The sequence below is a fragment of the Falco rusticolus genome, chromosome 10, assembly GCF_015220075.1.
Source record: "Falco rusticolus isolate bFalRus1 chromosome 10, bFalRus1.pri, whole genome shotgun sequence".
Lineage (NCBI taxonomy): Eukaryota > Metazoa > Chordata > Aves > Falconiformes > Falconidae > Falco > Falco rusticolus.
Window position 1 is genome coordinate 3,879,253 of NC_051196.1, and position 22,054 is coordinate 3,901,306.

Below are 22,054 nucleotides of genomic sequence, written 5' to 3' on the forward strand. Positions count from 1 at the left end.
ATAATTTTTAAACTGATTTTTTTCCTCCCTCCAAGAAAGACTGGTGCTGGCTTGGCCTGTCAGATCAAGGCTGAACAGAAGTAACCCACAAAAAAAAAAAAAAAAACCAAAAAAAAACCAAAAACGCAGGGCAAAAATCCCATGCGAAATCAAAGACTCAAATTAATTTTCTGCCCTGTTTTTCCCAGCGGGAGATGCTGTAAGTGATGACCCTTTTCTCTTCATTCCCATTTTGTAGAAGGCAAAGCTACAAATGTAGCCCCCAAAAAGGAAGGTGCCGTTTTTAACCTGCGCAGGTCAGTTTTTCAGGGCACGAGGAGGACTTCATGTAACATCCCAAAATTAGGCTATGGTCCAAGGCAGGTGGGTCTTCTGAACCTGCTTTTCAGGTGGTTTTCCCCCCAAGCAGCACCACAATACTCTTTACAACCTCCACCCCCCTCTGCTTCTCTTCGTAGCAAGGTGGGAGTCTCATTTTAAAAGCAAGAGAGTCCAAAAAATAAGCACACGGAGCCCCAAAAGCAAGCAAACGGGAAAAACGCCTTGATGCAGCTGCATGGAGCAAACGTCATTTTGACTCATTTTCTCTAAGATCCAGGATTTAGGCAGGGGAGGAAATAAACCAAAGCAAACCAAAAACACCTCCCACAAAAAAAGAAAAACCACCAAACCAAAAACACCAAACCAAAGAACCCCACAAGCCCCTGAGTCAAAAGCCAACTCAGAAATCGCCTCTCCCCGCGGCAGCCACGCTCCCTCCAGCCGTCAACGGCGATGCAGCCGCTCTCCAGCGAAGCAAACTTTAATCGTTCAGTATCACTTGACCAATCCGCTGAGCTGCAGCGGCACCTCTGAAAACCAGCTTTGAGGGGCACGTCCCCAGGGACCAGAGCCCAGGGGAGATGCTGATGGAGAGCAAGAGCCGGCCATCTCGCTTGCGGTCACCCCAGCGCAGACGGAGGGGCTCGAAGGTGAGCGTGAGGTTCCCCCTTACCTGCTCCCATCTGCAGCCCAGCGCCATCCCCTTCTCCTGCTGTCCTAAAATGCTCCAAGGTGCTGCTGTGCATTATTAAAAACGCTGCCATGTTTCATCCCAGACAGACGCCCTCTCACCGGAGACGAGCTTCATCCATGGGTTGTAAAGCGCTTTGTGATTTTTGGGGGGGCGGGGGGGGGGCAGGAAATATGCAGCGTGTCTGTAAGATACATTTGGTCATAAAATACTTACAGCTTTAATTCGGCAAATGGAAAGAGATGGCTCGGAAACAAAAAGAGGCGGCCGCGGGGTGTGCAAACTGCTCGGACGTGCCTGTCGGGCACCGGCCCAGGAGCTGGCGGGGACGGCTCGCCCTGGGCCACAACAGCACGCTCACGCTCGCTTTGCTCAAATCCTTTCCCAAAGATTTATTGAAAATTGAAACCGCAGCACACAGGATTACATTCATACGGGGAAAGCAGGGGTTTTATGGCGAATGCGGTGCCCAAGTCACATTTTTTTTTGCATACGACGCGTTGAAAACAGGCTTGGGGACCTCCTGGCTAAATCATCCCCACCCCACACCGCTTTGGTTTTGCAATTAAAATACAAGGCGACCCACTGAGACAGAGGAACAAAACCCAAGAGCAACTACTGGCCATCAAGTAAAGAAAAAAAAAAAAAAAATAATCAGTGAAATGTCACCAAGAGTGTTTTGGTCCTGCTCCCTACCCATGCCACCACTGGGGAAGAGCTCATTCTGATTTTTTTATTTAAAAAAAAAAAAAAAAAAAAGTTGAAAAATGAGGTGGATTTCAGAAAAACAAGCCCCCACTGTGTGTTCCCTGCTCCCTCGAAGCCTGGTCCGCAGCACCGTGGAAAGGGGGTTCCTACTTCAGGTTTCTTATAATAATAAAACAATAATAAAAAAAACCCCGAGGGGGGCCAGAAACGTGTTGGAGAGCTGCTCCGGCACCTCCCGTGCAGCCAGGGGACAGGCTGCTCCTGCCAGACCCCTGCCCGTGCTCCACGCCAGCGACCCCCAGGTACATCTCCATCGCCGCTTCACTCTCCTCTGCAGAGCGGGGACCTTTCCAAACACACCACGGGCCATTTGAGGAGGCTATGTGGGGTGGGAGTGCCGCTATTTTCTGTTGAATATAGAAAGCACTTTAAAAAAATAGAAGAAAGTGGGTTACTTCCATCCGCAGGGGAAAAGGGTTGCTTTGTCTCGTCGGTCTCTGGTTTTATTTTACAGTCTGTAAAAATAGTCTGGCCGTCCACATCCATTCACGATATAAAGCAGTAAAAAGAAAAAAAAAAGATATATATATGTATAAATATATATAATATGGTTTATTTATACAGTTACACTTGCAAGGCAATCCATCCTCCGCCAGCCGGGGCCCTTCTACCTCCAGATGCTCTGCCTGGCTGATACAACTGCAAGACAAGACAAAACCAACCTGAGTGACCCCATCACGGGAGGCGAGCCCTCGCGAGCAGGGGGATGGGAAACTCCCGCACTGGGAGATGGACGTGCGCATGCCACGACACCCAGGCTGAGATAGGGATGGGTGTTTTGTACCGTGAAGACGGTGGCGGTACGGTTTTATGGAGAGGATGGTGATGTGGGGAATGGGATGCTGGGATGCAGGTGGCATCGCCACGGCAGGCAGGGATGTCGCAGCTTGCTTTCGCTGCACCCAAAAACACGGTGCAAGAAGGGTCACGGGAGGTGGAAGGGGTTTTGGGGGGAACTGGTCCCCACCATCGAGCAGATCATTACTCTTGTAAAAGATGGGAGCCAAATCCTTCCCATCTTAACCCCAGCAAAGTCTTAGTCCTGGTGGATGCGGGGTGGCAGGAGAGGGGGTGAGGAGCATCCCCCCAGCTCCTGACCAGGCAGAGTGCCGGATTGCCCGGCAGCCGAGCGGAGGCTGCCAGGATGCAAGCTTTGCTCTTCCTAATGGCATCTTTATATATCTCCAGCCGCCCGCTCCCAGCACGTGCTCGCTCTCTGCAGCCCGTTTTGGGCAGCAAAAGCCTCTCCCTCCTTCCCACACGTCCTCCTGGGTTCGCCCCAGGACGTACGTTACGTACCCTCGGGGCTCAGGCTGGACACTAGGGGCTCCGGCAGGGTCCTGGGGTGGCCGAGGAACTGCTTGGTGCTGGTCCGGGGAGGGGAGTCAGTGCTGGTGCTGGGAGGAAAACCTAAGGGATGGGGAAAAACGCCTGGCTCAGCAGGGATCGTGCCTCCCATGGCCGCTGCAGGGCTGTGGGGCAGCCACGTCCCCCTCTCCGGAGGAGACACAACCAGGTCCCTGTTCCCCCCCATCCCCTTCCACGAAAGCCCACCACCACCTCCTCTCATCCCTGCAAGGACACGGACGGGGCTCCAGCCACCACGCTCACCCTTCCCTTGCCAAACACAAAGAGGTCATCAGCAGCCGGAGCCCGTCCTCACCAGCCCGTGGCCCCTGGGGGCTGATGCTGGCCCTCGGCCACCAGCTTTCTGCTGCCGCTGCACACAGCAACGCTGCAAAGGAAAGCTCCCTGCGGCCACCCCGGCCCCAAGAGCAGCAGTGCAGGATCCGACCCCTGAGCATGGCTACAAGCAGCCCCGAGGCCTCAGCGGGGAGGAGGAAGGAGCCCCAGGGCTGGCAAACCTCAGAGCCCCCCCGGGGTGGTGAGCAACCGCCGTGCCAGTGCCAAACCCCCATTCCTGCTGCCTAACCTCAGTGCCCAGGGCAGAACCGGGCAGCTTTGGGGCTGACCCCCTCGGAGGGGGTGCTGACCCCCTCGGAGGGGAGGCAGGGAGCAGGCAGGGGTCCCACGGAGCAGCCCCCGTGGCCGAGCCGGCGGTGGCATGCTGACCTCCGTTTCTCTGGTAGGCTGGCAGCTCGTGCGGGCTCGGCTCTGGCTGGGCATCCTCCTCGGACCTGGCCTGCAGGACGGTCACCGTGGCCCCCGTCTGCTGAATAAACTGCTGCAAATTACACTGCCTCAGCTCCTTATTTAACTCCTCCAGCTCTTGGGTCTGGGCCTGCAAAACACACACCGAGGGGAGCGACAGGGTGAGCCCCACATCCCCCCCATGCCCCAAAGCCAGCTAGCACACCCCCCCGCTGGGGCTCACCCTGCCGGAGCTGGCAGAGGGGACCTCGGGGGTACCGCGGCTTGGCCGCCCCTCTCCGGGGGCCTGCGGGACCAGGAGGTGCCCGGAGTCACAGAATGCTTTTTGGAAGGGACCTTAAAGATCAGCTAGGGATGAGGAAGGCCATGTTTTGGGAACAGTCCTGCTTTGCCGCATCTCCACAAGAGGGTGCGAGCAGCTGTCAGACGCGAGATGCTCAACGTGAGATGCTGGAAGCATGGCTGCCTGGGGAAGGGGGCCTACCACCGCCTGGCTGCGCAGAACTTCTTCCTTTTGCTCCACCGAAACGGACTGGGTGTGCGGAGGGGGGATGCCACGCAGCGCCTGCACCCCCTGATGCTGGGGGTGCCGGCCAGGGGAGCCGGGGGGGTCCCTCAGCTCCACAGCTGCCACCTCCATGCTGTGCAGCTCCCCGGGGTGAGCCTGAGCCCCAGCACAGCTTGTGCGGTCAAAAGGCTTCGTGTAGCTGCACCATGGGGACCTATGCTGCCCCCCTCCACAACCCCCTTATCCAAGATAACACCGACCCTTGCACCTGCACCGCCGACCCCGCACATGGACCAGCACCAGCACCCGTGCCGGAGCGGGGTGATGCGGCACCCCCCACATGCCGGCCGGCAGGAGCCCCAGCCCAGAGAGTGACGGGTGTGGGACCCTGCGCTGGCTGGGTACCAGTGGTGGTGTCCCCTGCCAACAGCGGTCACCGCTGCTGAGCCCCCTCTGTGCACCCAGCCCCACATGCATCGGCCACGTGGGGCAAGACCAACCCCCCCCAACCCATCAGCCCCACGCCGCTGGAAAGCCGGTCCCGTGCCCTGCTGCAGGTCCTACCACCCCGGGGGGCTGCTCAGGCCAGCCCTATCTACCTGCAGGTTCCGTTCGGCTTCCTCCAGGGCCTTCTCCACGCTGGCCAGGTTGCTTTCCAGCTGGGTGCCTTGCTTGACCTTGGTCTCCAGGTCCCTTTTCATCTTGGCAGCCATGTCCTCCAGCTCTGTGGGGCTGGGCGCAGGGGTCTCCTTCCCCCTCTTGGCCCTCTCGGCCATCTCCCACTGGATCTCCTCCTGCAGGGCTTCAGTCCGGGCGCTCAGCTCATAGATCCTCTGGGTGTACTCCTCCAGGCTGGCCCGCAAGCTCCTAACCCGCTCCTGCCGCTCCCGTTCACACTCCTTCTCCAGCCGGAGCTCGCTCTGCCAAAACTCCTCCTCGCACAGCTCTGTCTCGTTCCTCCGCACCAGGTGCTCCAGGTAGAGGATCTCATCCTCCTGGCCGGTGAGCCGGCTGCGCTCCCAGAGCCGTAGGTCCGTCTCCAGGGTGTCCCCGTGGGCCTCCAAGGAATGCAGCTGCTCCTGCTGCCGCAGCACCCTCCTAAACAGCTCCTCCTTGGAGGGCTGGACCACCCCACCGCCCTCCAAGTCCATCCCCTCCCGCGCTTGGTGCCTCCAACGGCTCATGGCAAATGGGTCTCCTGAGCCTGTAGGACCCAAGTTGAAGGTCATAGATTTTTTTGGCTCCCGGGAACGGGGTGCATCCGTGCCGGCGGGCCTGGGTTTGATGGGCAAGCTGGCCCGGATGAACGTCCTCTCGGGGGCTTGGGGAGCACCCTCTGAGGAGGGCCGCTCGGCCACGCTGGGGCCCGTCCGCCGCAGGACGAACTGCACGTCGTTGGCATACTGCCCGCACTTGGCCAGCGACTCCAGAGGGCATTCCAGCGGCAGCAGCTGCCGCTCCTTCTCCCGCAGCTTCTGCACCAGCACGTAGCGGCCCGTCTGACCTGCCGGGAGGAGCAAGCGTGTCAGATGGGGAAAGCCAAGGCCAGCAATGGCGTGCCGAGGTGGGGGACATCTCTGCCACCCAACGCATGACCCCCACCCACCCAAAGTCTCTTCCCAAGAAGCACTGGCAGATGGGGCATCCGCTGGGCAGATGCCTCCACCCACGAAGGCGCACCCCCCGGCAGACGGAGATGGCTCACCGATGGCCCGTGCCAAGGCGATGACCACTTCTTGGCAGGTGGTTTGCTCCGAGACGCCGCAGACAACCCTCTGGATCCCGTCCACCCAGACCTTCAGCTCCATCCCCACGGCTGCCGGGGCTCAGGCGCGCTGGCTCATCACAGGATGCGCTGCCTGCACGGAGAAAAGAAAGCAGGTTTCCAGCCCAAGCCGCTAACGAGGAATACGAGACACTGAGAGCGGAGTCATTAAATCACCTTCAACGCCAGCCCCCCGAAAGGCACATCCTAGACCGAGCAGCTGCTCGCTGCCCCCTCCACCCACCGCCGTGGCTCGCCCCGTGCACCGGTGGCATTTTTTTGTTGACATTGTTAAAATAAACAATAAATATATTCTATTTATAATAACTATATAAATAAATAATAATAAAAAAAAAAATAAAAGGACTTGAGCAGCCGGTCCAAACCCTCCTGTAGTGGGAAACGACGGGGTTTGTGTGCCTGCGTGGGGCCCAGAGGGAGATGCCCAGGTCATTTCTGCTGCGAGCACCAACTTTTTATGGGTTTGCTGGACTTTCACTGCGATTCCCCTGACAATTTGGCACCACGGCACCAGTGGATTTTCCAAACAATACTGGAAAAGGCAGAGAATCCGCTGGGCGCCCTGCCTTGCAGCAGCATACCGAGAGAAGATGCAGATAATGCACATTTTAATCTCCTTACCGCCATCTCAATTTATCAGAGAGGGATTAAGAAATTAAAATAAAGCCTCTTCCTGCGTAAAAACGTGACCAAAGGTGGGGTTTGGGAGGGGGGGGGCAGGACGAGTGCCCACAGTGAAACCCAGGCTCCCGGGGGATGCTCTGCCCAGCACCAGTGCCCAGCCCCACTCCCACCCGGCAGTTACTCCTGCGTTAAAATAACATCTGTTAGCCCGGGCACACTGCACTCCTGCCTCTTCCAGCAGCTCAACGACCCCAAGTGACTTACAAAAAAATGATAAATAAAATAAAACAAAAATGCGAGCTGTAAAGAATTCAAATATCAGAGCTTAGTGTTCTCAAACACATGCAAAGAGATATCTTTTCCCCCCAATAACGCTGGTTTTTTCGAGCATCAGACTTGCCTGAAAGCCCTGGGTGGAGGGACCTATATAGGAAATTTCCAGGTCCTTTGTCCAGGGGTTGGTCCCAAACCACTTTCCCAACCTAACCCGGCTGGTCGTGGCCTCGCCATCCCTCTGTTCCAGCTCTCCCGAGCGTGCAGCCGGGCTGCAAGAAGGCTTGATCAGGTGAAACACCACTTCTTCCTTATTTTTTATTGCCTGCTTGAGCAATCAAAGGGAGGCTTTGAAGGGTCCCGCCTCCGGCAACGAAGGATTTTAGCCATGGCTCCAGAAAGGCAAGGAGAAACCAGGGAAGGTACGGCTTGGCGAGGCCGTTCCCCATGGGTGCCGGGTCCCGTGGGTGCCACCCCCCTGCCCACCGCCGAGACGTGGCACGGGGCGGCCGCTGCGGATGCCTCTTCACTGAGCTCATGTTTGCCTTGGCTGGGTGGCCAGGGAAATCCGGCGGGGGGGAAAGTGCACCTTGGGCTCGGCCGACCTCCCCGCCAGCCCAAACCCACTAAAATTTGCAAGTTTTAGTCCAATTTCGTTTCAAAGCTGGATTTTGGCCCCGCTCCCCTACCTGCGCGTTCGAAGCTGCAACCGGCCCCCGGCGTGCGGACCAAAGTCCAGGGGCCACCACAGCACCACCCAGCTCCCCCAAAGCCACTGTCCCCCCTGCCACGGCTCCCTAACGCCCCATTTGGGGCAACAACACACCCCAGGGAGCATCCCCCCCCGCCCCCGGCCAGAGACCCGGCTGGCAGTGAACCCAGCTTCCCCTATCCCAGACCCCACGGGGAGTGCCAGGAACTTAAAAATAAATAAGGAAAAATAACGCGGCGGGTTGAATCGCGCGGCACAGCCTCACCTTGCCCCAAAATCCCAGTTGCTGGGGGTTGCTGGGCGCAGGGGCAGGATGACCACTGGCACACCGGTCCTGGGCACCTCTCGGGGCTCACACTGGGCACCCGCCTCCAGCTGTGCCCCACCGGCCACCCCGGTGGTTTTTTTTTTGGTTTTGTTTTTTTTTTTTTTTTTTTTTAATCATTTACCAGCAGCTCGTGTGCTGCTGCCAAAAAGCTGGGAGCGGTGGTTGCCACCTTCCCCCCCCTCCCCCGGAATGGGGGAAACCCCCTCAGAAAGCAGCTGGTGCACCCGTCTCCGCTGCGTTTCGCCCTGCCGCAACCCCCAGCACCCCAAAATCCCATTGGGTGTATTATTATTTATTATTATCCTTTAATCCTGGTTAGCACGGGGGAGGCCCCGGTTAACCAAGCGCTCACCGTGAGCCCCGGGGATTTTGGGGGTCACTGGCCCAGGCTGGCTGTTGGTACCAGGATGTTACCTGCCCCCTTGCAAGGCAGGGGTAAATAGGTCTAGGGGCTGCTCCCTCCTCGCCCCTTCCCAGGGCAGGATTAGCTCCCCCAGCCCACCCAAAGCCAGCCTGGCTGCCCCTCTCCCCCCAGAGCCCTGGGCTCACAGATGGGATGAAGGCTCATCCTCATCTGGGGGGACCAGCGATGCTCCTCGCACCCCCAGTCACTGCTCGGGGAGGGGGGGACACACCACAACCCGCAAGCGGCGCCTCATCCCACCCACGCCAGCATCACCCCGGCTCAAAGAAACCCACCGGGCAATAAACCCCCAACTCTCCCCCTCACCCCCAGCACCACCTCCGCTGCCCCTCCCCGCCCCCAGCTCTTTACCATCACTCCTAAACAACCAGCGGGGGGGGGGGGGGGGGGCTCCAATTGCAAATATAAACACCCACCCCCCACCCCCAGTTTTGCTGCCAACCCCCTGTTTAATCAGTGGGTGCCTTTGTTACAGCGACAGGGAGCAAAAAGGGCTTTTTCTGGGGGGGGAGAACTGCATTCTATTCCTATCCACCCTCCCTGCTCCACTGATTTCTAAATCATTTTTATCGGAAGGAAACTAAGAAAGTGACTAAGTTACTGCTCCTTTCCCCATGAGATAGGTCTTAAAATTGAAGGTAGGGATGATTCATACCACCACTTCAACAAATCTCCTAACTGGGAGTTAGAATTTCAAATGCTGACACTATGAAAAAAAAAAAATTTTTTTAAAAAGTAACAATCTCGTCTCTTGCAGCTTTATGTTGTTTCCTGGCGCTGCTGTCTCCCAGCCTCCCCAGAGCTGCTGGGCTGAAGGAAGAGGAGCTGAAGGAGCATTTCTGCACGTGCTGGAGGATGCACGTTTTGTGCAGCTCCTGCAAACCACCATCTTGATGGCTGCTGGGACTTACAAGGGTTTGGTGATCTCCCTGGACCTGAAATAATACACAGCCAGCCAAGAAATGTGGCCAGTCGCCCTCCTTCCAGGAGCGAGGACAGCCCCCCATTTGCAGGGACTCCCCCCATGTCCCCCACAGGGACTCCCAGAAGCTGAGACAGTACCTTCCAGCCAAGGATTGCAAACACTTTGCAAGTGCCTCTCTCCCACATTTTGCCACACACAAGAAAAAAAAAAAAAAATCTGTTTAGGGAAATGCCACCAGCTTTGCAGCCAACAGCAAGGTCATCCATCAGCTGCAACAAGAATCCCAGAGCATCCCAAACGCCTCTTCCAGAGCTCCACACAAGCACCGTCTGGGACCAGCATGAAGGTTTTGAGCCGAGCATCCCGCCAGTGCCAAGGTCTGCCCCATTTCTGGGGGCTCACTCTCCTCCCCAGCTATGCCCACCCCCAGCAGAGCACTGGGTATGGGGCTGGGCAGGCAGGAGAGCGGCGGCGCGGGGGGAGCTTCCCAGCAAGCCTGATTAAAATTGCCAAAAGCCAGAAGGCGAGCTTTTGGGGCCAGGGTTTGAGCTGGGGTAGGGTTATAAAGTCTCATAATTCATAAATAAAGATGTATTTGTACTTGAGCAGGCTGTGATGAGCCCACCATCCAAAGAGGACCAAGGTGTCCATGGGGACCAGGGGCTCTGCATCCCTTTGGATGTGCTCCGGGCAGGTGCTGGGGTATTCTTGGTCATTTTATTCCTGCTCTGAACCTGACCCTTTCATTCCTCTCCTGCCTGATGCCAGGAGGGATGCTCATCCCAGCTGCATGCAGACACACGAATGAAAAAAAATAAACCCAATACAGGAGTAAACAGCAAGAGGCGAGGAGGAGCGGGGAGGAGCGGCCGGGTGCCACCACGCTGCGTGCCGGAGCGCTGGCAGGCTGGCCATGACTCACCGCCCCATCAGCTGCCACGCTGACGCATCCAGCAGCTATTTAATGCTTAATGCTTCCTGAGGTCCCTCCCTGCCCCAAGCACCGGGCCCAGCTCCTGGGCACCAAACAGAAGAGGTGGTGCTTGCCCGTGTGCTGAAACCCTCTGGTGGGATAAAGCCTGCCCGTTACTCGGGTGAGAAATGACTCAACGTGGAGAAGATCCATGGGGAATCAAAGCCTCCTGACGGTGCCCGTCCTGCAGCAGGCTGGAGGGGATGGGCCATGGTCCAGGCTCCCCTCCAGCCCATGTAGGGTCCTCCTGCCTTGGCTCCCTCTTTTGGAGCAGCATCACCTGCCCTCAGCTGGGCTGTTGCAGGGGCAGAGGAGCTTTGCTGACCCTTCCACGCTGTGTCCATCCCAGGTCAGAAGGTGATGCCATGGTCAAAGGTGAGGGCTGTTGATGTCACCAGCAGGTCCAACACTGCGGGGGAGATCAGCCATGGCAGGGGCTGGTGCTGTGGCACTTCCTGGGCTGGACGCAGATGATCAGCCATGGTAGAGCTGCAGCTCTTCCTGAGTTGGCAGGTCCCACGCCAGGTGGAGACGATCAACCAAAGCTCTCATTGAGCTGTCCACAAAGCAGAGCCTGGCTGGTGACCACCGATGATGGTCGCTGCCACTGCAAGCGGGGAGCGCCAGGCAAAGCCCTGCCTGTAGCCATGCGGTGCAGGACAGTTCCACGGTGCCACGCTCCTCCTGAGGATGCTGGCCTGGGATCCTGAAGGGACACCATCTCCTGGCCTGGTACAAAGCAGCCAAGAGAGCCACCTACCAAAGAGGTCATCGTCCCCTGCTGCAGCATGAGGGCCACCAGGACACAGGCACAGGGCTCCAGCCTGAGGCAGCAAATGGGTTAATTCATCCTGGCACAAAGAGCTGACAAGGGTCAAATGAGCTCAAGAGGTGACAAACAAGTCCTACCAGCGTGGTGGCAGCCCAGAGACGCAGCTCTTCACCCCTCCACCATCACAAGGAGGGTGTGCAAGTGTTACTCGCCCCCGAGACCTATGGAAGCCACCAGCTCTTACACAAGGTGGCCACAAGCACCCAGGAGCAAGGAAGCAGCAGGCACAGGGCTCTAATTCAAACCCAAGCAGCTTATTTAGGGGTGGCCATAATAGTCCCCACATCCTTGGTCCACCCACCGCGCTCCATCCAGCTCCCTGCTCCACACAGCATGCCTGACAGCAAGCCCTAAAAATCAGCAAACGACCGAAATTAGTAGTTTCAAAACCACACGAGGGCTTTGCAGGCTCTGCTTTTCTCTCCTCTTCCAGCTGGAGAAGCCCCAGGTGGGGACAGTGACACCGCAAACACACCCTGAAGGTGCAGCTTTGCCGGGACGTGCAGACGGATGGATGGATGGATGGATGGATGGATGGATGCCAGCCCACATGGGTCCCCGGGCTCCGCCGCACTTCTAGAGCGAGCGGCTTCCGTGGGGGCATCTCCCGGTGTGTAACGCACACTCAACACCCACAGAAGGGACACCCATATGTCAAGGGCTTTTTGCACCCAAAGCAGATTGAAGGGCCAAGACCTGGAGAACTAAGCCCTGTGGCACTTATGTCACTCAAGTGCTGAAGCATCACCTGAGCCTGAAGTCACAGACCACCGCTGAAGCCCCCCGGCACCCCACGGGGCACGTGTCCCACACGTTAGGACCTTGCAGGAACTGCCCAAAGAGACGGATTCCTGGAGAGCCATAAACACCACCCCAGCAAACCCCATTAAGAACAAAATAGAGGCTCCACTTCCTCCCCAAAATTACAGACCCACGCTAACATGCCTGGGGTGTGCCAGCAAGGCTGGCCGATGCCGAGCAGGGTGGGAAGAGCCTGGGACAAATCCTGCCCAGGGCTGCGACGCAGGACGGGGACAGGCCTCGGGGTGATGGCCTTCAGCAGGGATTTAGGGGAGGGAGGCTCACCCCTTGGCGGATGCGGGGGATGCTCACCCCGTCCCAGCCCCACCTGCAGGGATTTCTCTCACTGGTTTTTTCACCCAAGCTTTTGGGTCTGCTATGGAATCGGACCCACACGAAGGCTTTAGAAACAGCACTGGGAAGGAGCTGGAGAACTTCTTTCCCCCCTCCTCAGAAGCCCAGGTTTGTGGCCATGGCAGGCCAGCGTCAAGCCACGTGTTGAAACACCAAAGATCGTGGGCAGCGACGACATTTCGGGGATGTTTACTAGCCAGTCCACCCCGCCGCTGAGCAACCACCTGAAAGCTCATTATAAATTAAAAGCAGCCAAAAACCCCTCCGTCCACCTACGGCACGCACAGGTATCAGCGTTTCAGCCTGGAAGGGGAAGGATCGTCTTCCTCGCCTTCATGCATCGTGTTTCTCCCTTGCAGCACCCATGGTTACTGGCCACGGCGGGAGGGCGGCTGGCAAGGCTGGCTAGCAAAGCCTGCCGTGGGCATGGAGGTTTGCAAGGGAAGCATTAGCAGCACCCGCTGTAACCGCTGCCACCCAGCCCAGCCAAGAGCCGCTTCACAAAGCACCTGAGAGTAAATGCATAGTTTCCTCTCAAGGGGGCGAAGCAAAATTAGCCACACGCAGATCAGAGGGGAAAGAGGGAAAGCCTTTGTGCTGCCATGCTCCTTTTTCCACGCGGAATTGAACCCACCTGGATGCCGAGCCCAGGAGGGGCTGGGGAGCCATTTCGGTGTTCAGCTCTGGGCACGGCTGGGTCTGGGTGCCTTTGGGCCCCAGGCTGAGCTAGATCAGCCTTAAGGATGAGGGGTTGTACTTGAAAAACTTTCAGGGTCGAGTCTGCCCCTCAATTTTTCCCTAGAACTGCTGCCTTCATTTTTTAACACCAAAAATCTGGCGCTCGCTCTTCAGCTGTCAAGGCACCGCTGTACCTGCAGTTGCCGCCCAGCTGCGACCCCCAGTGCAGCAGCTCCGGGATGCCCAAATGTCCGTTCCTTCATGGATAACTCACAATCCAGCCCTTAAAAGCCAAGCTCTGAAGGGTATTTGCCAGACCATCTGCATGCAAACACCGGCACGATGCTGCAGGTCCAGCATCTCTGCCACGTTGTTCATCTTCCACAGCCGCCATTGGCAAATGCATGCTGCAGTTTGTGAATATTCCCTCGTTATTACACAGCCCATTCCCCAAGTCAGAAAACAGCTTACACTTTTCATCACGTGGGATGCAGGAGGAATGCTGCGAATCTGGAGATGCAAGAGCCTGTTCAAGCCCTGGAAAACACTCTGAAGTACCCAAAGTACCTGCTTTCTCCTCCCCAGCCAAAGAGGAGAAGTGTTACCATTTCCTCCAAATTTCCATTTTCTCTCCCTCAAGGCAAGACCAAAATGGAGAAAACCCAACTAAGGAGCAGTTTCTCCCAGTGTCTCTAGAAGAGCCAGAAAGGACCCTCAAAGTGCAGCTTCCTTGTGATCCAGCCCAGAGGACGAGATGCACCCTGGCCACCCGCAGGGATGTCTCCCCGGCTCATCTCAAAGTGATCAAGGATTTCATTTCCACAGGATGACAGGAAAATTCAGGCTCTGCACCTCTCCTCCAAACAGGACCAGGGACATGAAAAAGCCAAATGACCTACAAATATTCTCCCCGCAACCTGCCTTCCAGCCTCCTTCAGAAGAGCTGGCGTCAGCCACCAGCAACCCTCTTTCCACTCCAATTCTCATCCTAGGGGAGAGGGTAATTAACAAATTAGCAAATGCAAAACCAGGGATAAACCTTCCAGATTTTATTTTCCATTTCCAGAATAACTCACAGTTTCCTACCCTGCTACCAAGGACGCGCTGCTGGGGCTCCAGAGGAGAGGACGCACTGATGAATATGCAGGTGCATGCTGCCACAGATATTTATTTATAACTTTGTAGGATTAAAAAGGCCTTTAATGACCATTTGCCGAGAGCTGAATTTGTTCCTTTCTTTCTCTCACATATACACAGATGCAGAGACAAATAAACAAGAGACCTAGAATTAATCCAGGCTGAAAGCTTTGATAAGACACTTGGGTATTTTAGAAGTCTCCGCTTTCACGCTACCTGGCACATGATTAATTAGGTGGAGGTGCTACCCATCTCCGCCAGAACCCACCCTGAGATAACCAGCTCTTTAAAGCACTGAAATCGAGACACTTCTTTGGAGGGGCAGCTCAGTCCCCTCCCTGGCACTAAAACTGCCATCCGTGGTGGGTACCAGTCACGTCCTCCAACGAGCGATGGAGACCAGGGCTGTGTGACCAACTTTGATCCCCAAAGCCACCTTGTCAGGAGGCAGGGAACCTCTGGCTGAAGTAGTTTCTATGCTGGCAAAGGGCTCCACAGGTCTCCATGCCAAGGTCAAGGGCTCTGCCAGCACTTGGTGATACCCAAAAGACCAAAAGGGGATGGGAACCAGTGCCAGGGTCTGTGCCGGCCCCCCTGCCTGCACAGGGAAGGACCTGCAATAAAAATATCTTTTTTTTTTTTTTTTTTTCCGCCAGAAGCATTTAGGAGCTTAATCCTCATGCAACTCATGCTCACCTGGGGTCACTTTGGGGAAGCTCAGCCTTTTGAACCTCCTGCCTCAACTTCTTTATACTCCCAGCAGGTCATGAAAAAGCCAAGCGAATTCAAAGAGGACAGCACCAAGCCCAACAACACAGCCTGGGCAATCCTCAAACCACGTTAAAACACTCCAAAAATTACCTGAGGCAAAGAAGATTTGGGGGACAGCTAGTCCTTGGCGTGCAGCATCTCAAAGCTGCAAAGCAATGTTGTTTCTAGCACATCCACTCCTGGGTCCCAGGGACGTTTCCCTGCCAGAGCGGGAGAGCAAATGTCCTTTCGCAACGTAAGATGCTGAGTTTGTAGGATTTTTAAAAGACTAGAAAGAGCAATAGAAAAGGACTTCTTTAAAAAAAAAAAAAAAAAGCCTACAGGAGTCCTTTCCGTGGCACAAATCCCTGCGCACACACAGTTTTTCCCCTCATTGATGGTGGGGCAGGTGGGAATACCTCAGACCAGGCATGACGTGGTACAACCTGGTGCCCAGGCTGGGTTAGCCCTGGGAAAGCCTGGCAGAGCCACCCACCCTTTTGGGATGGGACCCCCAGGACTTGACAAGCTGCCCTGAGAAATCCACATCCCAAAGGAACGTGAGCAGGGAGGGAAGGAAGGGGAGACGTCCTCGGAGCAAGCCCAGGGAACACCTGACTTCCTACAAGCACAAACCATTAAGCAAAGACCTGGGCATACTGGTCAAGGGATCAAGGAGACCACGAGCTGCTTCCTGCCAATTAATTAAGCTCAGGTTGTCCGTCAGAGAAGCTGGTTGGGGGTTGTGTTGCAGGAACCCCCCAGCACCAATCATGACACGCGGAGAGGTAGAAGCCCACCGCCTGCCCCCCCCAGCTTTGTGCTGGTGCTTTGCAGAGAGAAGCGCTGCCACCTCCAAATGTTGCTAGAACTTGGAAAAAAATTAAATAAATAAAAATCAGTGAGTGAAAAAAGCAAGCGCAAAGCAGCCAAAAACCCCAGCCCGACCATCTTTATTCTTGCCCAGAGAAGCCTGCGGCGTTCATCCGACCCCCGGCACACCACCGGCGCCTCAGGCGAGCACCCGGAGGTGGAGATCAGCTCCCTGCTGCACACCCGCACCCCCTGGGGAAAGTGATATTCCCGGCAGGAATTATTAAACCAGCACGAACCCTAAAAATAATGCTCTTCCCATGATCCCTCAGCCAGGCAGCTTCACAGTACCAGCCAGCGGCTTCCCCGGGCTGGCAGGAAAAGCAGGGAGCAAAGGGATGCTGCCGCTCGCCCGGCTTTTCTGCTGACCCAGCGGCTATCCTATAGGATGCTATAGGTGCCTCCAAAGTCCCCAGGCTCAGGAGCGTGGTGCTAGGTCTAACCACTTGGGGTACCTCTGTCTAGAGCACCGTAGCATCCCATCACCAGTCCTCCCAGTTACGCTGGAGGCATCTGGGGGCACACGTGGAGGGTTGAGCATGCGGCTCCTCAAAGCACGGGCTGCAGCAGGGCTACGAAGCAGCAGGGGAAGCCTTCCCAAATTCAGGCAGTGCTCAACTGCCCCAAAGTTTCCAGCTCAGGGCTGATCCACCCATGTCTTCAGGTAAGAAGTGTTGTGGGTTTTGGGGTTTTTTGTTCCCTTTCTTGTTCCTTCCTTTCTTTAAGCAATGAGTTACTGTAGATGACTTGCCCGGGGCAGCTGGAAGCACCCCAGCCCTCAAGAAAGTGCTGACACCAGTCCACAAAAAGCCAGATAATCAGCTGCTTTTAGAAGCTCATGAACTTGGCATCCGAAAAATGGAAGGACATAAAATTGTTAGCAATCATTTGCAATAATAGGATTTTGTTAAAAACCTTCCATGGAGACACGCTTATGCCTTAATTTGACTACGCCGGTTTACAAGGGCACAGACAAGTTGGGGCAGATTGAGGAACATCCCATAAAAAGATGCTCTTGAAAACAATGCGTAGACACGGAGCTAATACTTAAAATGTCCCTCACGCCTTTAGTTAAACCCGGGCACAGAGCAACCTACCGTCAGGCAGGTCCTGGACCTCTCCCTGGCCGCCACCGCGCCTGACATCGTGGCACTCAAAGAACCGCTCTGCTCCGAAGCCCTGGCACGCACGCGATGGCCTCCCAGCCAGGGAGGACCAACCCCTTGCCTGGACATGGTCCCAAAGCATCCTGCTCCCTGGCACACTGAGGGACAACAGAACACGGGCTTGGGTCACTTCCAAGCCACCACCGGAGGTTTTTCCCCATAGCAGAAGACACAAATGGGACAGGACAGAGACACATTGGAAAACATGGATGAGAAGAACCAGAGGGGACAGCGGCAGGTGCACTTGGGTAACGTCCCCCTGCAGCACGTGGTGGCAACCGTGACACACGTCCCCGCGACGGAGGTGGGCAGCACACCAGCTCCCACCCAGCCCCATTTCACAGCCAGTCCCCAAAAACACTTTGGCGCAGAGGCTCCCCTGTTTGCCCAGGCACAGTAACTCCCTGGATCTCCAGTAATTACCCCCCGCCACCTTTTTTTGGTCAAGTTGTATTTCAAAGAGCAGGGCAGGGAGCACCCCCAGGGTGATCCAGCCTGGACATCACCACGCCGCTCTGGCTGCCTACCACCCGGCTGCCAAAAGGTTTAGTGAAGCCTGGCAAGCTCCCCAGCGTGCTCCCTAGGGCCTGAGGGTACCCCAAGCTACTGAGCATCTGTGTGCAGCTGTAGCTCACTTTTCTTAAGCGTAAGTAAAAAAATTAAAAAAATCATCCTTAGTTCTTGTTTTATTATCAGACTGCTGGTCAGGTGCACCGCCGCCACCCCCCTTCAAGCCCTGGGTAGAGCTAACTCCCATCTCTCCCACACTCGTTTGCAAAGAGTTTTATTTTTTAGAGCAACCGGCATCCCCTGACAAGGGAATTTCAGAGCGCAGGACCCCCAGCCCCACAGTGCTCACCACTGCCGAAAGGTTTTGGGAAGATGCGTGTACTTGGAGGGGGGGGCTTCCCGATTTCCGTGCTATTCCTTTCAAGAGAGCGTGGGGAAGGCAGCGGAGCTATGCCGAGAGGGAGGCCAGGCGCCGTGCTCAGGCTCTCTAGGCAGATAACCGGGATGCAGGAGGATTCCTGGCATTCCAGCGGCACCAGCAGAAGGCAAGAGCATCCTCCCTTCCCCGCAGCCCCTTCCCCAGCAGACAGGGCTGGCAGTGCCCAGCAAGGCAGGCAAGCGGCGTTCGCACACGCTGCCCGCTCACAACCGCTGCGGATGCAGCATGTGCCCGCGGGCTCCCGCTCCCACTCCCCAAGAGCTGCCATCGCTGCGGCGGTGGGAGCGCGACCCCCGGCCACCCGGCGCGGGCAGCGGGCAGGTGGGCACACGGCGCCGCTGCCGGAGCCTGGCGGGATCCCGCACCCCGCCATCTGACAGCCCTGCTCCGCCGTTCGTGCTGCCACACGCTGCCGGGCCCAGCGCCTGCCCGGCAAGTCTCGGCACAGCACCGAGCCAGGGCCCGCAAGCACGCCGTTAGCAGCGGCATCCCTGGGAGCCGGCCTGCCTTACTGCCAGCGGTGGCCCAAGCTCCCGCCTCGCCTCTCCAGAGCATTTCTCACCCGTTTCCACCTGCCTCTTCCTCATTCCTCCTGAAATCAGCCATCCCGAGGGGAGCGCCACGGGCTGCGCTGGATGCAGCCGCTCTGCTTGAGTGCAGACGCATGGCCGCGACCCCTGCCTCGTGCAACGCCATCGCCGAGCCTGCGCTCGGCTTTGTACCGCGCAACTGGCCCTTTTTTAACCGTGCAATTTCAAAGTGCTGTTGCAGGGCTGGGAAAAACCAGGGAGAGGAGTTTGCTCTCCCACCCTCATGGGGCCAGAAGCGGAGTCGGGCGAGAAGTGGAGTTACGAAACAACCTGCCGGCAGAGTTCACAGAAGGCATCAGAAGTATGCAGCAGGGAGCCAGGCTCGCCTCGAGGAATTTAACCCCTCTCCTTGGGGAACTGGGGTGTCTCCGAAGGGGGGGAAGGACGGGCAGCTTGGCCCCATGGATGCAGCCAGCGCCGAGCCCGGGGCTCCGGCTGGTGTCCTGGGGGACAAGTGGGAGCACGATGCTGCCCCTTCCAGCGCTGGGAGCCGCTGGGGGTGCCGGTGTCAGCCCCCGGTGCCCCGGCCCGGCGGGGGGGCCAAGCCACCCCGCGCTTGAGCAAGCGGGACACGGCCGGTACGGCTTGGGCTCAGGGGGCTTGCGGGTGCCGAAAGCCGCTGCCAGCTCTCGGTACGGGCCCTGGGGGTCCTGCAGGCACCTGTCCCGCTCCGCACCTCCAAAGAGCCGGGCTACCCCCGGTGCCGGAGGCCCCGCAAGCAGACTGGGCGCTGGCTGCGCCGGGCACGGCTCACCCCGGGCACGGCTCACCCCCGGCACGACGCCGCCGCCCCCTCCCCGCCTGCCTCCGTCCCCGCCTCCCTCCCCGGGCAGGGCCGGGCCGGGCCGGGCCGGGCCGCGCCGCGGCGCTGCAAAGCGGCGGCGGCGGCGGCTGCCCCTCGGCGGGAGGCCCGGCCCTGCCCGGCCCCGCTGCGCGCTCACCTGCCGCCGGCCCGGCCCCGGCCCCGGCTGCGGCCCCGGCTCCCCGGCAGCGCCGGCCGCTCCGCTCCCGCCGCTCCGCTCCGCAGCGCGGAGCCGCGGAGCCCTGCAGCCCCGCCCCCGTCCGACCACGCCCCCCGCCCGGGCACGCCCCCTTCTGGCCACGCCTCCCCGGCAGGTGAGCCCCGCCCCGAAGGCTCACGGTGCCCTTGGGTTTTTTAGAAGTCTCAAATTCTCTTTTTTTTTTAAAAAAATAAATTCTTAAATCCTCCTTTTTAACCAAGAGGTTCAGCATTTTCCTGTAAGAAAAAGTCTTAAATTCTCCTTTTTTGAAAAAAGAGGTTTAGATTTCTCCTTCAAAAAAAAGTCTTAAATCCTCCTTTTTTAAAGAAAGAAGTTTAGAATTCTCCTTTTAAAAAAGTCTTAAATCCTCCCGTTTGATTTTTTAAAAACTCAGAACTCTTAAAATCTCCTTTCCCCTCCCAAAGTCCTAAAATCTCCTTCTAAATAAAAAAACTCTATTGAAAAGTATTACTTCTCCTTTTATTTTTGAAAAAGGCCTGAAACTCTCTTTTTCTTCCAAAAAAGAAAAAGCCTTAAATCATCATCATGTTTTTTAAGAGAAGTCTCATATTCTCCTTTTTTTAGAAAGCCCCCCCAGCTGCCTGGTGTGGCAGGTCAATGGTGGGACAGGGGCACGGCCCCCCCTCGCAGGGACAGAGCCTGGCCTGGTGCCGGGGGGGGGGCAGCACCCCACCCCCCCCACCCCCCCCACCCACCCCCCCACCCCCCCCACCCCCCCCCACCCCCCCCTTCAGCTGGCCGGGGGCTTCGAACACCCTAAAACCGCAGAGAGGCGACGGGAGGGAGACAGGTTCATCCGGTTTGGGAAGAAGCAGGTGCTTGCTGTCATGCCGGAGGCTTTGGAAACTCCTCACCTCCTCCCTTCACTTGCTTTTCCCAGCCCAGCTCCCAAAAAAGCCCCCTCTGAAAGCTCCCCCCGCCTCGCACGCCCATACCCTTCTGATGAGGACGGCTGCGGTGGCACCAGCCTCAGCATCCCAAGCCCGGTGGTCCCCATCATGAGGATGCTCCAGCCATGGCCGTGCTGGCGGGGCAGGCACAGCGCTGCCTTGCTATTTCTTTTTCCAGCAACTCTTGTGCAACATCATCCCGCTCATGAGAAAGGACAGCCCATCCATCAGACCTTGGGGACCCAGGTGGGCGCCCTGAAACTGATGGCAGGGCTGCTGCTCTGTCACGAAACGCACGTTAGTTTTTACAAATCCCCATCTCACATCGACCTCGTCAGGTTTACAACGTCCTTAACTACTCGCTTCCCCGCATCCGAGCAGGACTAGGAGGTGATGCAACACACGAGTATGTAGCTGTCACTCGGCAGTTTTAATTGGGTTTTTAAATGAAGTTTTCTGTTGTTCTGACATATTCCTCATAATTATGATCTCCTAAAATTGGATAATACACCTGGCACTCCGTAACACGGGCCATGCCCCGGAGACCTTACGGCGCAGGAGGAACAAAGATCTATGCAAGAAAACAACAAAAGCTGTTCTCAGGAGATACATATCTTATTTATTAGCTTGGATACTCTGCTGAGATCCTAATCGGACACAAACTGAGCAGAGGTTTGTTTGCCATTACCGAGGACGGCTGTCTTTTAAAAAAAAGGTTTTGAGTTTTAAATCTTTCTACCTTTAGCAGCTTTAGAAAAGATTGGAAATCTCTTTTCCCTTGTCCAAGCCAAGCCATTACCGTGGGAAATAAATAAACTCCCAACGCTGCACTCGCAAGCCTGCGTGATCCCTTGGTCCACTGCCCTACAAAGAGTTCTCTGTGCCTTCCATCAGCTGAGAGGGATGGAATTGTCCAGGGGACAGTTTCATCCAGGGGACAGTTTCATCCTGGTGACTTCTTCCAGCCCGGCTGCTCACAGACCACTTCCTCCAAGCCTTGCAGTGTCCCAGCCCACCTCTGGTTTTATTCCCCAAGCCCACGTGGCCCCGAGGCCATCTCCAGGGCCTGACCCAGGAACAGTGACTGAGCTGATCTCGGGGGTCTGTGCTCCGAGAGGCTCCTCGCCGGGTGCTCTACAGGTGGGGCTTAAAAGTTTAAAGAGTCACACGCTCATTGGAGCTGAGCAGGCAAGCTGCTTTTGGGAGGAGAGCCGAGCGACCTCAGCATCTTTAGCAGCTGAATTTTAACCAAGCAGGTCCTTTGGTCCCTCCAGCACCCTCCCCATTGCGGGCAAGACAGTAACCCTATCTGAGCTTCCCCAGAGATGATGCTGGCTGGCTGATGTGCTCAGGAGCACAACAAGAAGGCTCTTTGTTCTGAGGCTTCTTAAGATACAGAATATGTTTGCCAAAAAAAAAAAAAAAAAAAAGCAAAAAACCACCACCCTCATGAGCGCAAATGTATCGTGTGCCCATAGCAGGTCATCACAGATAGCGTCTCTTAACAGCACGCATCTCCACGGGGCTGGCCATCTGAGGTGGCCCCAGCACGCCAGTGTTAGCCTGT

At 56.8% G+C, this 22,054-nt stretch overlaps 1 protein-coding gene across 5 annotated transcripts; it reads right to left on the reverse strand.

Annotated features, from left to right (window-relative positions):
- Window positions 1-1,379: 1,379 nt before the first annotated feature.
- On the reverse strand, window positions 1,380-20,757 carry RASSF7 (Ras association domain family member 7). Of its 5 annotated transcripts, XM_037403052.1 has the most exons (7): window positions 8,061-8,177; window positions 7,211-7,408; window positions 6,106-6,259; window positions 5,000-5,904; window positions 3,854-4,022; window positions 3,080-3,190; window positions 1,380-2,419 (listed from the first exon to the last, which is right to left on the reverse strand). In XM_037403052.1, the coding sequence occupies exons 3-7, from the start codon at window positions 6,206-6,208 to the stop codon at window positions 2,388-2,390; spliced, it is 1,320 nt and encodes a 439-aa protein (XP_037258949.1). In that variant the 5' UTR covers window positions 6,209-6,259; window positions 7,211-7,408; window positions 8,061-8,177; the 3' UTR covers window positions 1,380-2,387. The 5 variants fall into 5 exon arrangements, with proteins under 5 accessions (XP_037258949.1, XP_037258952.1, XP_037258951.1 ...); XM_037403055.1 differs by lacking the exons at window positions 7,211-7,408; window positions 8,061-8,177 and adding an exon at window positions 20,533-20,757; XM_037403054.1 differs by lacking the exons at window positions 7,211-7,408; window positions 8,061-8,177 and adding an exon at window positions 19,517-19,580.
- Between the last annotated feature and the right edge of the window lie 1,297 nt (window positions 20,758-22,054).

Coding starts and splice junctions, on each gene's coding strand:
- RASSF7 (XM_037403055.1), bottom strand. CDS start 6,208: ATGGAGCTGAAGGTCTGGGTGGACGGGATCCAGAGGGTTGTCTGCGGC. Junction 4,023..4,999: donor AAGCCGAACGGAACCTGCAG/GTAGATAGGGCT, acceptor TGTGTTTTGCAG/GCCCAGACCCAAGAGCTGGA. Junction 2,420..3,079: donor GTCCAGCCTGAGCCCCGAGG/GTACGTAACGTA, acceptor CTTGTCTTGCAG/TTGTATCAGCCAGGCAGAGC.